Raw genomic sequence first — 15,603 nt, 5'->3', positions numbered from 1 at the left:
AATTTCGTCGTTCGCCTTGCTTTGCCTTCACTTAATTAACAATTTACATCAAAAAGATAACATGTTTCAAAAGTAACTGCGTTTATGTACTTATAATAGGTCGTCGTCGTAGATTTTACAATGGGGTCGTTTTTTCTTTTTTTTTTTTTGTCCTTTTTATTTTTTTTTATTAATAAACGCGACGGCTTCACCGTCCTTTTTATTTCTTTTTTTTTTGGTATTTTTTTTTTTTAATTATATATTTCATCGTCGTCGTCAGGCTATTATTATTCGTTTAAATTTTCATTTGTTGTTATTTCTTTTTTTTGTTGTCTTTGTTAATCGTTCTTCCTTGTCACCTTATTTCACGTCTCATTCGTTTACAATAAAAATCATCGTTATTCGACTATCTACTTCAATACATAGTAACATACATAACTGGAAGCCCTAGACTACTAGGTTTTACATGGACGATGTATTCGGGTCAGACAGTGGCAATGATGTTCTCGTTAATGTCGCGGACAAGCTACCTTGTACCAAGTACAGCACTCGTAAGTCGTCCGCTCGTCAAGGCTTCGGTCATCGCCAGTATCACTGTAGCCAAGGCAATCGAAGTCATCGCTGTTGAGTACCAAACTTGTTGGTTCGTAACAACGCTTGCACTTGATTCTGCTGACAAAGAGAGAGAAAACAAACATCATTCAATTTACAATTAAATTACAATGATAATAACAAAGAATTTTTTATATCGTCATATGTATATGTATGTATGTATATGTGTATGTATATACACTCAATTCTGTTTTTACAGGATTTTGATTTAACACGATCGACCCAAATTTTAAGAAGAAAATTTTCCTTTTACCAAGCACTTCGTCTTAAAAGTATTTTTCGATAGATGCAATATATTTTTTTTTACACGTATTCTTTGAGAGCGTATCTATCGTGTAAAAACAGAATTATGTGTACGTATATGTAATATACATACCGTTAAAGTGTATAATACAGTTAATTCGTGAAGTGATTAAAAGTTTTAGGAAATGCGTATAAAAGAAATTTAAACTGAAATTGATATTTGATTTATCTTTACAGAAATTTCGAAGATATCTTACTTCGTCGTTATTCTACTTCCGAGTATTTTCTATTTTACAAAATCTAGTTTTAATCCCTTAAATTAATAGAAAATATATTGTCTCGAGAACAAATAATAAATTTTTGCTTGGAAGATGCTTTAAACGAAAGAACAGATATATATTTTGTCTTGAGATTTATAACAGTACAAGTAAAGAATATGATAAGTATAAATATTTCGAAGCAAATTACAATCTCATATTTAAACTGAACCAGTATAATTATTTCATGTAATAGCTCGTTTTTTTTCTCGAATTAATGGATATCACGATTTGTATGTGTACGTGTGTGTGTGTACATATGTACACATGTGGGGACGTATGTTCGTAGAGTAAAAAAATTAGACTCGTTAAAATAACGCATACAGTGTTTTATAACTATTTTAGTGTAATTTATCAGTTGGAGAAAGAGACAAGAGAGAAAGAGAAAGAGAAAGAGATGGAGAGAAAGAAATAACTAGTACTAAACGATATATCATTCGCTCGCAAATAACTTTAAAAGCGTACCATATCCCAAAGGTACAGAGAGAATCGTAAAACGGTTAGTATCTTAACATCCCGACGATGGATATGAAGTATATATAGACAATGCATTTTACGGAAATCTCTTGGGAATAAGCCCCCCAGTATGTCCTCGGGCCATTTTGATAAAATCGTATCTACCATGCTGTAACATCGAGAGGATATCCTCTTATCGTTCTCCCTTTAAACCTTTCCTTTAAACCTAAAAGGAGAAAAGAGAGAGAGAGAGAATGGAAGAACAGAATTCCAGAATAATTTCAACGTGAGACGATAAGGTATCTTATATTAACAAAATCAATGCAAAATACAGGCAACGTTAAAGCATCGTGCTTCAGATCGTATCTTGTCAAATTTTATCTGATACTTAACGTCAAATCGTTATTACTATCAAATTCATAAAAGAAAAAGAAAAAACAAATTATTTCAAGCTAAAGAATATGTAATACTTTAAATTGCAATTCTAATATAAAATCTATAATCAAATCTTCGATCGATAAATTTGAGATTTTCGTTATTTCTATTTTCAATTTTATGTAACAATTCATAATAAGTTTTTCAACATTTGTGTTTCGTAAAGTAAATATTATATTACCGAACGATATTTTTCTTTGTAAAGTTTTTTTACGAATATAATGCAACAACGTTTTCTTTGTGAATCGAAATAAATTATGAATTCCCTTTTATTCTCCCATTATTATACTTCATTAAATGAAAGTATTAAACATATTATTTGAATACATCCTATTTTTGTCTTCTCTATTTCACTAATACTTTTGAGTAAGAGAAGAAGCATTGGTTCAAATTTAACGAAACTCTAAGCGAATCGATAAAAAGTTTCATCGAAGTAAGGTTGAAAAAGAACCGAAGGAGTGATAAAGAATCGTATTAAGGGCAACGTCACAGTTCCCCGCGATTAAATTTTCAAGAAAAGGGGTCGTCGGTTAGGAAAAAAAAAAAAAAAAGAAAAGAAGGGACGAAGACGAAGCGAAAAAGAAGCGAGATCGAAGTAGTAACTCCTGGAGAGAGAAAAAGGATGGAAAAAGTAAATTAACGCTTGACTCGCATTCTCGGCAAACCTCGACGAACTCAACGCCGTTGGAAGATGCAAAGAACCTTGGGGTAAAGTACCCAATGGTAATTTCGTCCGCGACGAAACGTGCAAAATAATTGGACCAGTTTGTCGGGGAACGTTCTAGGTAAATGAACTTTCTTTTTTATTACTATATTTTTTGTCTTTTGCGGCTTGTCTTAATGTTTTCTTAATGTTTCGACTTGTCCTAATGTTTGCCCCGGATACACATGTGCCGGTAATTGTGACAATGTTCAAGGTAAACAAATTTTAAAACTTCATTTTACGATTTATTTTTGAAGTTATATTTCTTTTGGCGCGTTGGGAAAAATGTAATGGGGAGTGATTTTGTTCCGAGCGTCTGAAAAAACGACACCATGAAGTTTGTCGGTATTTACGACGCGCGGCAAAGCGATTTCAAGTATACGGCATGAAGTTGTCTTCTTTTCTTCTTTCACCCATCCAAATACTAATCGTACTCAGCGCCGCTTTACTTAAATGATCGAAGCGAGAACTAATGCTGTAACCGCGCCATGGCTGTTGACGCGTGAAGTTATTCGATATATCTCTCTTATATTTTACTGATATCTGTATTTTGATATTTCTTTTTCTTTCTTTTATTCTTTCTTATATATATATATATATATATAATAATATTATTTTTTTTAAGTTATTTCTTTTCTTTGAAGTTTTTTTTTGAAGTTATTTTTGAGGTTATTGAGGTTATGTTCGTTTTGGTACGGCAAAGAAGTATAACTTCTTATGTGTGTACATAAGTACACACACCAGTTTTTTTTAATATTACAATTATTTATTTTATAAACTAAATCTGCAAATATATATATATATATTAGAAAAAAATGATAATTAAAGTATTATAAGATAATAAAAACGTAAGAATCTATTTATTATCTATGTATACGTTGACGAATGAACGTTTTATTACTTTGTTCATATTCTCCATAAAAAAAATTCATTTACATTGTAAAATATAGCGGAGATATTGTAATTATACGTGCATTAATTATAGCTCGCAATTAGACCGGGGAAAAGATACATTTTCTATTATTCATATTAATATATTAAGCACATATATATATACTTATAGTTTAATTGTAATTATATTATAAACGAAAATATAACTGAAGTAACATATTTAGAATATTACAAATGATAATAAAAATATTTTATAGATGGATTAATTTTCGTAAAGTTGCGAGTAAATGGAAATATTTAGATTAAATCTAATAAACGTTTCCAACTTCTCATACGTATTTGTTTGAAAGTTTTCATTTACGATATGAAAAGAAGTAAAGAATCAAAATATGTTTTAGGATATTTCTTATAAAGTAATTAACGAGTATCAAACGAAAATAATGAAAGTTATCCCGGTTTTCGTAAATAAAGAAACACGAATAAAAACGTTTACTTGGTACCGCATTTACGAGCTTATTAACAATGCGAAAGAAGGAATAAAAGAAATAAAATAAAACGCGTATTTTCTCCAGGATAATTTCGGTCAAATGTGAAAATTAAGAGTTCTATTTTCCTTTTTTTTTCTTTTTTTTTTATAAAGAAAATAACTTCCGCGCTCAACATTCTCCACTTTAATTTAGTTATCTTTTTTTTCCTTTATGCATCCCGAGTCTTTCCTTATGCCGCACTTCTTATCATCGTCTATATTTTTTCTCTACTTTATATTTTGGTTAGAATAAGAATTAAGAAAAAAGAAAAGAAAAAAGAGAAAAAGAAAAAAGAAGTTTCAGACTGCTAAGAAGGCGAGCGTAATAAAAAGGAAATTGACTCTGTTTGAAAAACCTCATTACTTCGTCTTGTTGATTCACTCAAGGACTTGTTTTCCAACGTCATCACGTATATTTCCTTATTTATGAGCCGTTTAAATCACAAAGTGAAGAACGCATTGTGTAATACATTTTAATCGTGATGGATTTGACTATATATCTAAGGGAAAAGGATTCTCTCTTGGAAAATGTGTTTTTAGCGGTGCATTTCCGTCTCGTAAATTTAATTCCATGTAGTAAGACAAGGGACATGGCACAAGAAATCCGTATAAGTGTACACACATGGAGTAACCAACGCACACGAGTTAAATCGGGTCTCCGACGTCGCTAATACAAAGAGAGAACATTTAATGAAGCGCATCGAAGCGATGTTCTTTGATGAAATTCTAATCTATCTCATTATCACGATTATGAGTGTTCATATTAGAGAGATAACTGTAGATAAAGAGAGAGAGATAATTAACTAACATCGAGTAAAAGCCTTATTTCTTTGTATTTTCAATCATTTCTACGTTCTAAAGATTTAACGAGCAAATTTTCTACTTATTATAATTACAAATTTCTATCACTTCATAATTTTTGTAATCTTTTTGAAGTTATACTTCTTTTGGCGCGTTGGGAAAAATTTAATGGGGAGTGATTTTGTTCCGAGCGTCTGGAAAAACGACACCATGAAGTTTGTCGGTATTTACGACGCGCGGCAAAGCGATTTCAAGTATACGGCATGAAGTTTTCTTTTCTTCTCAAGCGGGTCACCCATCCAAATACTAATTGTATTCAGCGCCGCTTTACTTAAATGATCGAAACGAGAACTAATGCTGTAACCGCGCCATGGCTGTTGACGCGTGAAGTTATTCGATATATCTCTCTTATATTTAATGTGGACTGATATCTATATTATGATATTTTATTATTCTTTCTAATATATATAATATATCGATAATAAATTTAAATTAATAATAATAATAATAAATTTTTTGTTGTTAAGTTATTTTTGAGGTTATTGAGGTTATGTTCGTTTTGGTACGGCAAAGAAGTATAACTTCTTACGTGCGTACATAAGTACACACACCAGTTTTTTCTTTTGTTATCTTTTAATTCTAAGCTTAGGTAATATTAAAACACTTTTAATATGAAATCCTTTCCAATATTATATATTTTCACTGTAAGAAAAGACTCTCTTATTCGCGATTCGAATCGTCGATTTATTATGTTTATCTTTTTACCATGGAATATTTTTCGAAGGATTTCAAATGCTCTTATGTTTGCTTTATTTCTCATCGAGTTCTATTCGAAATCGAAGTATTTAGAATTGAAGTTAAAGGAGTTCGATTTAGTTATCATCTCACGTGTTTGGTTTGAAAAGATCTTAGAATATTTTTCTTGTCTTTTTTTATTTATTTATTCTTTTTATTATCGCGTGTTTTGATACGACGATCATAATACGGTACCGTAAGTAAATAACGTTAATTAGACGTGTCGATCGCGAGAATATACATTCGATCATTTTATCTAACAGCAAAAATAGACGAATATTTTATCTATTTTCTTTTTTCTTCTCGTCGAATTCGATAAATCCGTAGGGAAGTTTTTTTATCTATTGGCCTAATAAACTTTTCCACGATATTTTCAACGCGAGAAATAAAAAAAATACGCGTACAAGCGCACGAGACTTTTATGTATTTTCTTTTCGATATATCTATCGATATAACATATATTCGAATATAAAATGCTTCGTTGGGAGTATCCTCGATCGATGAGTTCGAGCTATTAACTCGAGTTTCCATACTTTTTCCTTTTTTTTTTTTCTCTATCCTTTTATCTATCGCAGAATTAAGGCTTGTTCGATTCGTCGTTAGGAAGAAAAAAAGAGAGAGAGAGAGAGAGAGAAACCTTTAATGCTTCCTTTTGTTATAATTTTTTCAATATTTCTTTTTACCATCGTCAGTACTTTTCTCTATTTTTTTTTTTCTTTTTTTTTGGTCCAATAACATTTTGAAGAGTTTCGAAATAAACGAAATCTATTTTGAGAAATTTGACGTTTACGGATGGCTCGGTAGGGAGTTCAATTGTTTATAAAATCAAAATCAATCGTATCAATCGTAACATAGAATGGGTAGAGGAGTATAGGTAAAATGGGGAGACGGGGGGGGGGTGGGAGAAAAGGTGGCGGGGGTGGGCGGTGGGGTTGGGGGGTTAAAGGGAGATATGGTTCGGGGTTTGTCGCGCGTTGGATTTTTATTAGCGCGCTAACGTAAAATATCGTTGGGGGTTTCTATGCGCAGGACAATGGACTGGATCAAGCGATAATTCTTTCCAGCGCGTGCACTCGTTATTACCGAGGAGTAGCAGTCATTTATTGTCCGGACGCATTCGTCTTCGTTCGTCCCGGGGGCTGGCTAACTCGCGTCAGTGATAAATCTACAAGAGAATCTTTATCAATCCCCGGCCGAACTTTTTGTTTCGATGGTTGGTTGCAAGTTCGCAAGCCCGTTTAATAAACTTCACGTTCTTGTCGTTCTTATATTCGGAATAAACAACAACAAAATCAAATAAAAGAAAGAAATAAGTCTAACGCGAGTTATATTAATGAACAATTAAATGTTGTTTCATTCAATTTAAGTTAACAATGACAAGATGGGATTTTAATCATTTTCAAACTAACGGGATACGTTATGAATAATATATTTGTATATGATGTTTTATTAGATATTTCGAAAAAGTCTTTTCAAATAAATATATCGGCCGTTTTAACACTTTAACGACCGCACGTCTACGCAGTCAAACGTCTTCAGGGGCCGAAAAAAAAAAAAGGAAAAAAAATAGGCAATAATTACCTATAATCAAAGACGTGACAATGAAATATGAAGCCAATAGCAGTATCCACAATTGTTTACATTTATAAATTATCACACAAAGAGTGTGTTACTGGCCAAAAACCTTCGGCGGTAGCATCACACACAAGTTGTGTGAGCGGTCGTTAAAGTGTTAAATATAAATTGATGTTCTTATACCGAAAATTTCCAAGTTGAATGTATTGATCTTAATAATGTTATAATGATAGTAATAAATTTAAAGCATTGTATACGCGTAATCTATTTTACAAAAAGAAATATACAATTGTGTTTTATTATATTTTCTTTTCCGATGAGAATTATCGGGACATAATTAGTTAATAATAGAAATGAAAATAACTTTCACTTATATAAGGATTCATCGTGTATGTAAACGAACGATGTATGAGAATACGTGTTTTTTTAAATCCCCCGTATGATCGAGATTACAATGATTAAGTGTAATTTCTCGATCGATTATCAGGAAGCATGTATTCGGTTAGGGATCACGATGAAATGCGAGAAGAAGAAAACGCAAACAGGGATAATTGCCATTCCGTGGGTTTTCCATGGATTACGTGTGAAATCATCGTTTCCACGTTTGCTTGTTATTACACGAGAGAGTAACCGCGAATAGGACGATGTTCATTCGTTCATTCGTTCATTCGTTCGTTTGTCGCTTTCTCTTTCATTTTTCTTCTCCATCCGTTGTTCAGCTCCCATCTTGTCTTTGTTATCCCGTTGAAATAGGCGCGGTTAAAGGATAGAAGAGTACGGAACTATTCCAATTTGTGTGTTTCCTACAAGTATCTCCTTACAATTTTTAACGATCTTCCTGTTCACTCATATCGACGGCAGTCTGGAGAACTGCCAGAAACTTCTGAACTCGAAAAAAAGAGAAAGAAGAAGAGGAGAATGAAAAGTAGGAGGAGGAGGAGGAGGAGGAGAAGGAAGAGGAGGAGAGATTTTTCCGAGTTATTATAAACGAACAAGAAATGTCTAAAGGAATAAGACGAAAGATTTCAAACGTCCTGCGATGCGTTCTGCGAACGACGTAACAATCTTCAACAGCGTATTGTCGTTCCACGATTCGATTAGGAACTTGATTGTTAGTTTCTCTCTCTCTCTCTCTCTTTCTATTCACTTCTTTTCTCGAGATTATTTGCCCTTCGATCCCGGCGTAACCTTTTTCGAAATTCGTGAGCACGCTTTCTCGAAGCGAGAGAATGCCTTCCTTTTTACGAGCACCGTTTTATGAGTTCCCTCGCTTTTCTCTTACGTGCCACGTTTTCCTCGCAAAATCTTCGATACACCTACGCTCGGAGTCGTCGTCGTCGCGTGCCGTGATCGAACTCGCCTATTCTATCCCGTGCTATCTGCCTTGCCTTTAAGATCTTGCTAAACTTCTAGAGAATTCGGAGATCTTTCGAGAAATTCCCAAGAATCCGTATCGTCGAACCTTTCTTGCTTCCTAGTGATAATGATTGTTTAGAGATTGCTATCTAATATTACGTGAAATTTTTCTTATCGGATTTTCGTTGAATATCTTTCGTAATATTTAATATCATTTTTATATAGGAAACGCAAACGTTCTCGTGCTTTTTATATCGGAATTTTATTTCATTTTATCAAATACAAATATTAAATAACATTTTAAAATAAAGTTTAGAATATAAAGTTCCATTTATTACATCTCTCTCTTTCTCTCTCTCTATCAAACACGTTTAAATATCTTATAATTTTTAAATTAGATAAATATGTACGCGAGTAAACAGTTTAGGTCACGTTGTTTGTAAGACATATCATAAGTAGAAGCTTCAGTTCAATATAAACATTTGTCTCGTCAAAACGTATTATATAATTTACTATCTGCAAATATGAAACCTATGTGGAAACGCTTAAAGTATACAAGTATTTTATAAATTCTGTTAACATCAACTGGTACATTAGTATCGAGTAAAAGTAGACATTGTATAAAGTAATTGAACAATTATTTATATTAAATAAAATATAATCATTTTTTCTTTTACGCGATCGTTAATAACACATTAATTATTCGATAAAATAATGATTATGTTCGTTTAGAGAATATAAAATAGAACATTTATCGCGAACCCGTTTGATAAGTTTTTCCGTTGAATTCTTTAAAGAGAGAAGTATCATTCGGGGTATCGAGTAAAGGTTCTATACATTTTATTTTATTTTCTTTCTTCTCGCTTTGGTTTCGGTAAAACGCACCGGTATATTGCTAACGACTTTGGCGCATCGATTCCCTCGCGATGAATAAACGTTTTGCCGTAGAGTGGAATAACGATTCTCGTTTTTCTCTATATTCCGCCTTAATTCTTGCCAGGCCATGCCGAAAAAGTTTAGATTGCTTTTCTTCCACCCCCTACTCGCTGCACCTATCTCCCTCCCACCCTTTCTACCACCCTATCTACCGCTTGCCTCTTTTGTTTTACCTTCGTTTCAGAGTTTCGACTATATTCTAGACTTCCTTCGGTTGGAGCACTATTACTTCTATTATTCGTTAAAAAAAACGTTGCAACATGCAACCGGCGAGGCACCATCTGACAATGAATCTTTTCGAAGTCGCCAACTAACAAACTCACGTTTATCTATGTAGGATTCGTAAAAAAATTGGGCCGTTGGAAAGACTGGACCGGGACTCGAACCCGGATCTCCCGCTTTCCGGGCGACTGCTCTTTAACCAATTGAGCTATCCAGGGCCCACCGTCCAATCTCCTCACGAACGCCTACTTAAGTGTTTGGCTTGGAGGTGCTCGCATCCCACATTCTACCCCCCCGCAACTTACATTCGACCCCGAATGTTCGTCATTTCGACATCTTATAAATCTTTTTCAACGAACCGACAAACCAAAAACTGTGTCCAACCTCGATCTTTAATACAGACTTAACCAACGCTGTATAACTTACACGAGGGTGCTACACACTATTTCGCGCGACGCGAAAATTGTCAAAATATTCCCAACCTTGATCTTTAATACAGGCTTAACCAATGCTGTATAACTTACACGAGGATGGAAAACCTCTTCCCTGAACGCATTGCTGTCTAAAGACCGTCTTGCCTAGTTCCCCAGCCAATCGTTCACGTCGCCACTATACGTCTTACGTCGGCCTAACCTCTCTTTGATAGATGTTCACAATTAATTATTTTTCCCAAATTATTGCACGGTCGTAGAAGTGTGACACGAAGCAAACCTCCATCCCGGCTGAGCCCCCAAAATGTAGGATTCGTGAAAAAATTGGGCCGTTGGACAGACTGGACCGGGACTCGAACCCGGATCTTCCGCTTTCCGGGCGACTGCTCTTAACCATTGAGCTATCCAGGGCCCACCGTCCAATCTCCTCACGAATGCCTATTTAAGTGTTTGGCTTGGAGGTGCTCGCATCCCACATCTATTTCGACGATTCGTAGAAGACGTTGTTTTAAAGTAAAAACAATTTTCGAAACGTTGACTAGTTCGCGAATAACATCAATCGCGTTGGTATGGTTTTATTAGAAAAAATCACCATACGAATACGTAAGCAAGCATTTTGAGCATTGCATTTGCCTCGTTTAACGTGATAAGAGCGTTAAGAAATTCGTCGAACAATTCGAAGAGGGACGTTCGAGAGAAAAGCTCGAAAAGAAATTTGAAATCACGGATGAAAAGACAGAGAATGGATAAGAGTTCGAACGAGATGAGAATAACGATAGATTCTTACGTATCTTCTCTTTTGTCTCTCTTATTTTCTCTCTCTCTTACACTCTCTCTTTTCCACGTAGTGCGAATTTGATGGACAAAATGAAAAAGGAACGCAAGTTAAGCTTAAAGTTAGCAGAAAATTTTTCTCCGTTTGGCCCGTATAAAAACGTCGCGTTGTAAAACGTCGAATCAAACTATCATCTCGGGAATAGAAAGAGAGAGAGAGAGAGAGAGAATGTATAAGCTGCGTCGATATTTGGCGAATAGCCAATTATTTGTCAGCCCGGATCGAATCGAAATCGTCGGTTTGCGAGGTTCGAAATATCCGCTCGTACACCCTCGTTTCTTCCATCACTGAACCACCCTCTCTCTCTCTCCCTCTCTTTTTTTTCTATCTCTCTCTATTTCTCTATCTCTCTATCTCTATCTCTATCTCTCTCTCTCTGTCTATTTCTCGCTCTCTCTCATTCTCTAGTTGTCTCTTTCTCTTTTCCCTTTCTCTTTGAATCCGGAAGCATGCTCGTGTTTCCTGTCAAAACAGATTCGACACCGAGGATAACAGAGTATAACACGCTCGACGATGGATGGATCGTCACTCAGGTGGACGCGTATCTCTTCTCGTTCGAAGGATACAAGGAGAGTTAGAGTGGGACAAAGCCGTGAGAGGAACGGGGTAGGAGGGAGGGAAGGGAGGAGTAGAGAATTCACGTTCATCAACTCTACCCAGCCTACTCTCTCTTTTTCTTTTTCTATGTATCTCTCTCTCTCTCTCTCTCTCTCATTTTTCCTCTAGCCTTCCTCTTGTCACACTGTTTTTATATCAATTTTGATAGTAGCACCGTTGTCGTTGTCGTCGTCTGTGCAATGTAATTGGTTTTCCGACTTTGTACAATTTTTATTTATTTATTTTTTTTGTTTTTTTTCTTTTTTTTTTCAAAATATTTATTACTCATGCCGAGTGAATCGAATAAAGCCGATTCTCTATAAAGCTTGTTTTTAATGGCTGAGTGTAACGCTCTTGAAACGAGCGCAGGCGCGGGATTTTTCGTTGATCATGTTCGTTATCCCCTTGTACGTTTATTTTTAATCCCCCTGTATATATATATGTATATGTGTGTATACATTTGTGAAATTTATTTCAAAAAAATGTCCATACCATCCCCATAAGTGTGTATTGTTTGTTTGTTTATTTTTTTATATCGATGCTGTCGTCCTTTTTCTTATTCTTTTGTTTTTCATTTTTTTTTTGATCGAATTACAGATCGATACCTTTGTTTTATTTAATTTATGAAAAAGTAAGTTTAGCACAAATAGAGAAATAAACGCGAGTCACGATTTCCAAGAGGAGTCACGAGATTTCATACATGACGTTTTCCTCCCTTTCAATCAAATTTACAGCTTATTCGATTCGTTTTGCGGTTTACATCGTCTCGTTTTGATTGACAAGGCTGTGCGGTTTAACCACGATCTAGCCGCACTCTAACCGCGTACCGTTCTTCGTGTCGTTTCATGGAAAATTTTGCAGAGAACCATAGCACAGAGAGAGAAAGAGAGACAAACAGACAGGCTGACAGATAGAGGGACAGCAATTCATGTCTCAGTGGCGATTTTGCGAATACGATTCGATGAAGAAAATATAAGAAAGTTTACACTTCGCAGTTGATTTCTATAACGCATATATTCAAAGGTATTAACTCGTTAACAAAACTGCAATATATCATACCTGTGTAAATGTAATTATATATATGGACCATTTATTTTAAAAGTGGTGTAAGTCCATTTTCTCTTGTTTCGAGAAAATTAAAGATTAATATATCTGTTGTCTGTTAATTTCACTTATCGACCAATTTTAAATTGTACAAAACATGGACATTTTTTAAGAAATTAAACACAGATTAGTTATACATACAAAATTTACATTAAATTAAGCATGAATTACGTGATATCTCATTTTTTTCAATAATGGACTTACACCACTTTCAAAATAAACGGTCCATATATATATATATATATATATATGTTTGCACGTATGAGCACGTGTGTGGATGCTTAAATATTATGTGGGACTATTTGCTTGTACAGTAATAGTATGCCACTATGAGAGATGCAATTCTCAGCCGATGGAATTGGGTCAGAACGAATTTGCATTTGAATGCACGTTAGAATAAGACAAAGGGCCGATCTCGCGACGTGATTGGCGGCATCGTCGTGCATAGGATGGAGGTTATCCTCGAGATTCGTTCGATAGTGCACCAGCATATATATATATATATATACATATATAATACATACATATATACATACACGCATATATAGGGGATCCTGAACGAAACGAACTGTATTAAAAGTGTTCGATATCGAGGGCAAACGAATAAAATCGATTCCGATCTCGTGATTCGATATCGAGTCACATGTCTCTCTCTCTCTCTCGATCTCTCGAAACCCTTCTTCTTTCCTTCCTCCGGAATAAAACCGATCGAGATAGCGATTTTGATATCTTCGAATAGTTTCTTTCTCCCTAGTTGCTCTTTCATAAATTCAGCATACATTATTGTATTTGATTTTTTCTTTTTTATCTATTTGTTTTCTCTCTTATTTTTCTTTTTTATTGAATTATTCCAGCTATCGCAATATCAAATAGATTTTCTTTTGAATTCTTACCAATCGATATCAACGTACAACACACAGAAAACGAATATTTCGGTTATATTATTTTTCAATATTTGACTATGATTCACTATTTACTAAATAGTTTTCCGGGTAGCCGTTAGTTACATGAGTTGTTCGTTGTCTCTCGAACTTTTGGTTTGGAGATGGTAGGATGAGTAGTGGTTGGTAAAGGGAAAAGCTTAACCAGCAGCAGAAATGCTCGTTGAAGTGTCTCGCATTAGCGTACACTTTCAGTGCACAGCGGTATGAGAGTGCAAATAAATTTCCATATTTTCATTTCCCTTTCGGTCATCTTCTCTCTCTCGTAGGAGATTACTCGTTTCTACCATTTATTCTTTCTTTTTCTTTTAGTCATCATAGGATACATAAAGTATAACGAGAGAGAGAGAGAAGAAAAAAGCTACTTTTACGAGCATAATAAAAATTGTCTCTCGTTATCTTATTTTTCACTTATTTTACAACAACAACAATAACAACAAAATCAATAAACTTGTTATCGATAGCATTGTATATAACGTTACTCTCAAGATTTATTTTTATCTATATTTTATACACGCGAGATACAAAGATATATTATTTATCTGTTTGATTTTTTTATATTTATTTTTCTTATTTAATAATATTTTATTGACCCTAGAGCTTAGGCTCCCTAAAGGCCATTAATTACAGTATAGTACAATGTAATGTATAGATAAAACAAAACGGAAATGAAAATTATGTAATTATAATTAAACTTATCATTATATTAGTAGTAACGCACAGTAAGTAGATAAAAGTAAAAAGAAAATAATAAATAAAAGTATAATGGTTCTATGATAGTAGTATAGTAGTATTGGTTCAAAGCAATAAACATATGGTTAAAAAAAAAAAAAAAAAGGAAGCAATGTTTCAATGAAAACTTGGTCATTTTATTAAGATCAAAGTTTTTCATTGAAAGAGGGAAGAAGAAGGAGACAATAAATGTTAGAAACGCGAATAGACAGATGGATAAATAAATAGATAGATAAATAGATAGAAAGAGCAGACAGTAGAAGCTTTAAGGAAGGGGAGTTAAGAAGGGGTATCCTTTAACAGTACGTTTACGTTGCTTTTACTGCGGAGTAATGTTATTGGCAATCGAATAGGCAATACCATCGTCATCGATGTTGGGAAATAGGGAGAAAGACTCTTAACCAGAGCAATAGGAAGCAAGGATGTTTTTAGGCAGTTACAGTTGAATCGTTGGTGCTTCTGACAGATCGAGAACGTCGAATAGCGACTTTCCGGTCATGAAATCTTCGATATCGCATAATGGTCTAAACGTAAATCACTTTTACTAACGGATATTCTTTACTCCGACTTTTTTCTCCTTTCCGTAATTTTGTCGAAGAATCTGAAGAACGGGGGAAACTAAACCGAAAGATCTTACTAAGCAGAAAATGAATCACGCGGTATCGTAAAATTCATAAGATGTTCGAACAAACTCGATAAACGTGTCAGAAATAGATTTCTATTGAGGAAATTAAATTTTTTTTTTTTTTTATTCATTACAGAACATACAATCAATTCTCGACGAGAATTATAAGTACTTCAGGCTGGCGTGATGTAATAACATGAAATGTAAATAAATAAGATATACAATGGTGAGTGTAGATATAATACATTAGACTCAAATAATATTACGATGTTTTAAATCATTCAAATCTTGTTTTAAGGTCAGAAGGGTAGAACCTTTTTAGTCTTCGTACTAGTTCATTTGTTTCCAGTAAATTTTTTGCTAAAGGGTTGGGATGTTTGGCTAAACGGGAGTTGTAGCGTTCACTGAAGCTAACAATTTCTTCTTTTATTGTAGATATTCTTAAATCTTGATGAATTCTTTCGTTTGTAACGTACCATGGGGCATTGCAG

At 34.1% G+C, this 15,603-nt stretch overlaps 1 protein-coding gene across 2 annotated transcripts in view; it reads right to left on the bottom strand.

Moving 5' to 3' along the window:
* Positions 1-348: 348 nt before the first annotated feature.
* LOC122514720 overlaps positions 349-15,603 on the bottom strand; it is a 127,553-nt gene continuing 112,298 nt past the window's right edge. Inside the window, exon 6 of one of the 2 annotated variants that reach the window (XM_043631717.1) lies at positions 349-651. In XM_043631717.1, the coding sequence (XP_043487652.1) occupies positions 506-651 (146 nt within the window). In that variant the 3' untranslated portion in view covers positions 349-505. The remainder of the gene's footprint in view (positions 652-15,603) is intronic. The other variant, XM_043631718.1, reaches the window with a different exon arrangement.

The sequence above is a fragment of the Polistes fuscatus genome, unplaced genomic scaffold (genome assembly GCF_010416935.1).
Source record: "Polistes fuscatus isolate 324 unplaced genomic scaffold, CU_Pfus_HIC Scaffold15, whole genome shotgun sequence".
Lineage (NCBI taxonomy): Eukaryota > Metazoa > Arthropoda > Insecta > Hymenoptera > Vespidae > Polistes > Polistes fuscatus.
This window is presented reverse-complemented; position numbering and strand designations above follow the sequence as displayed.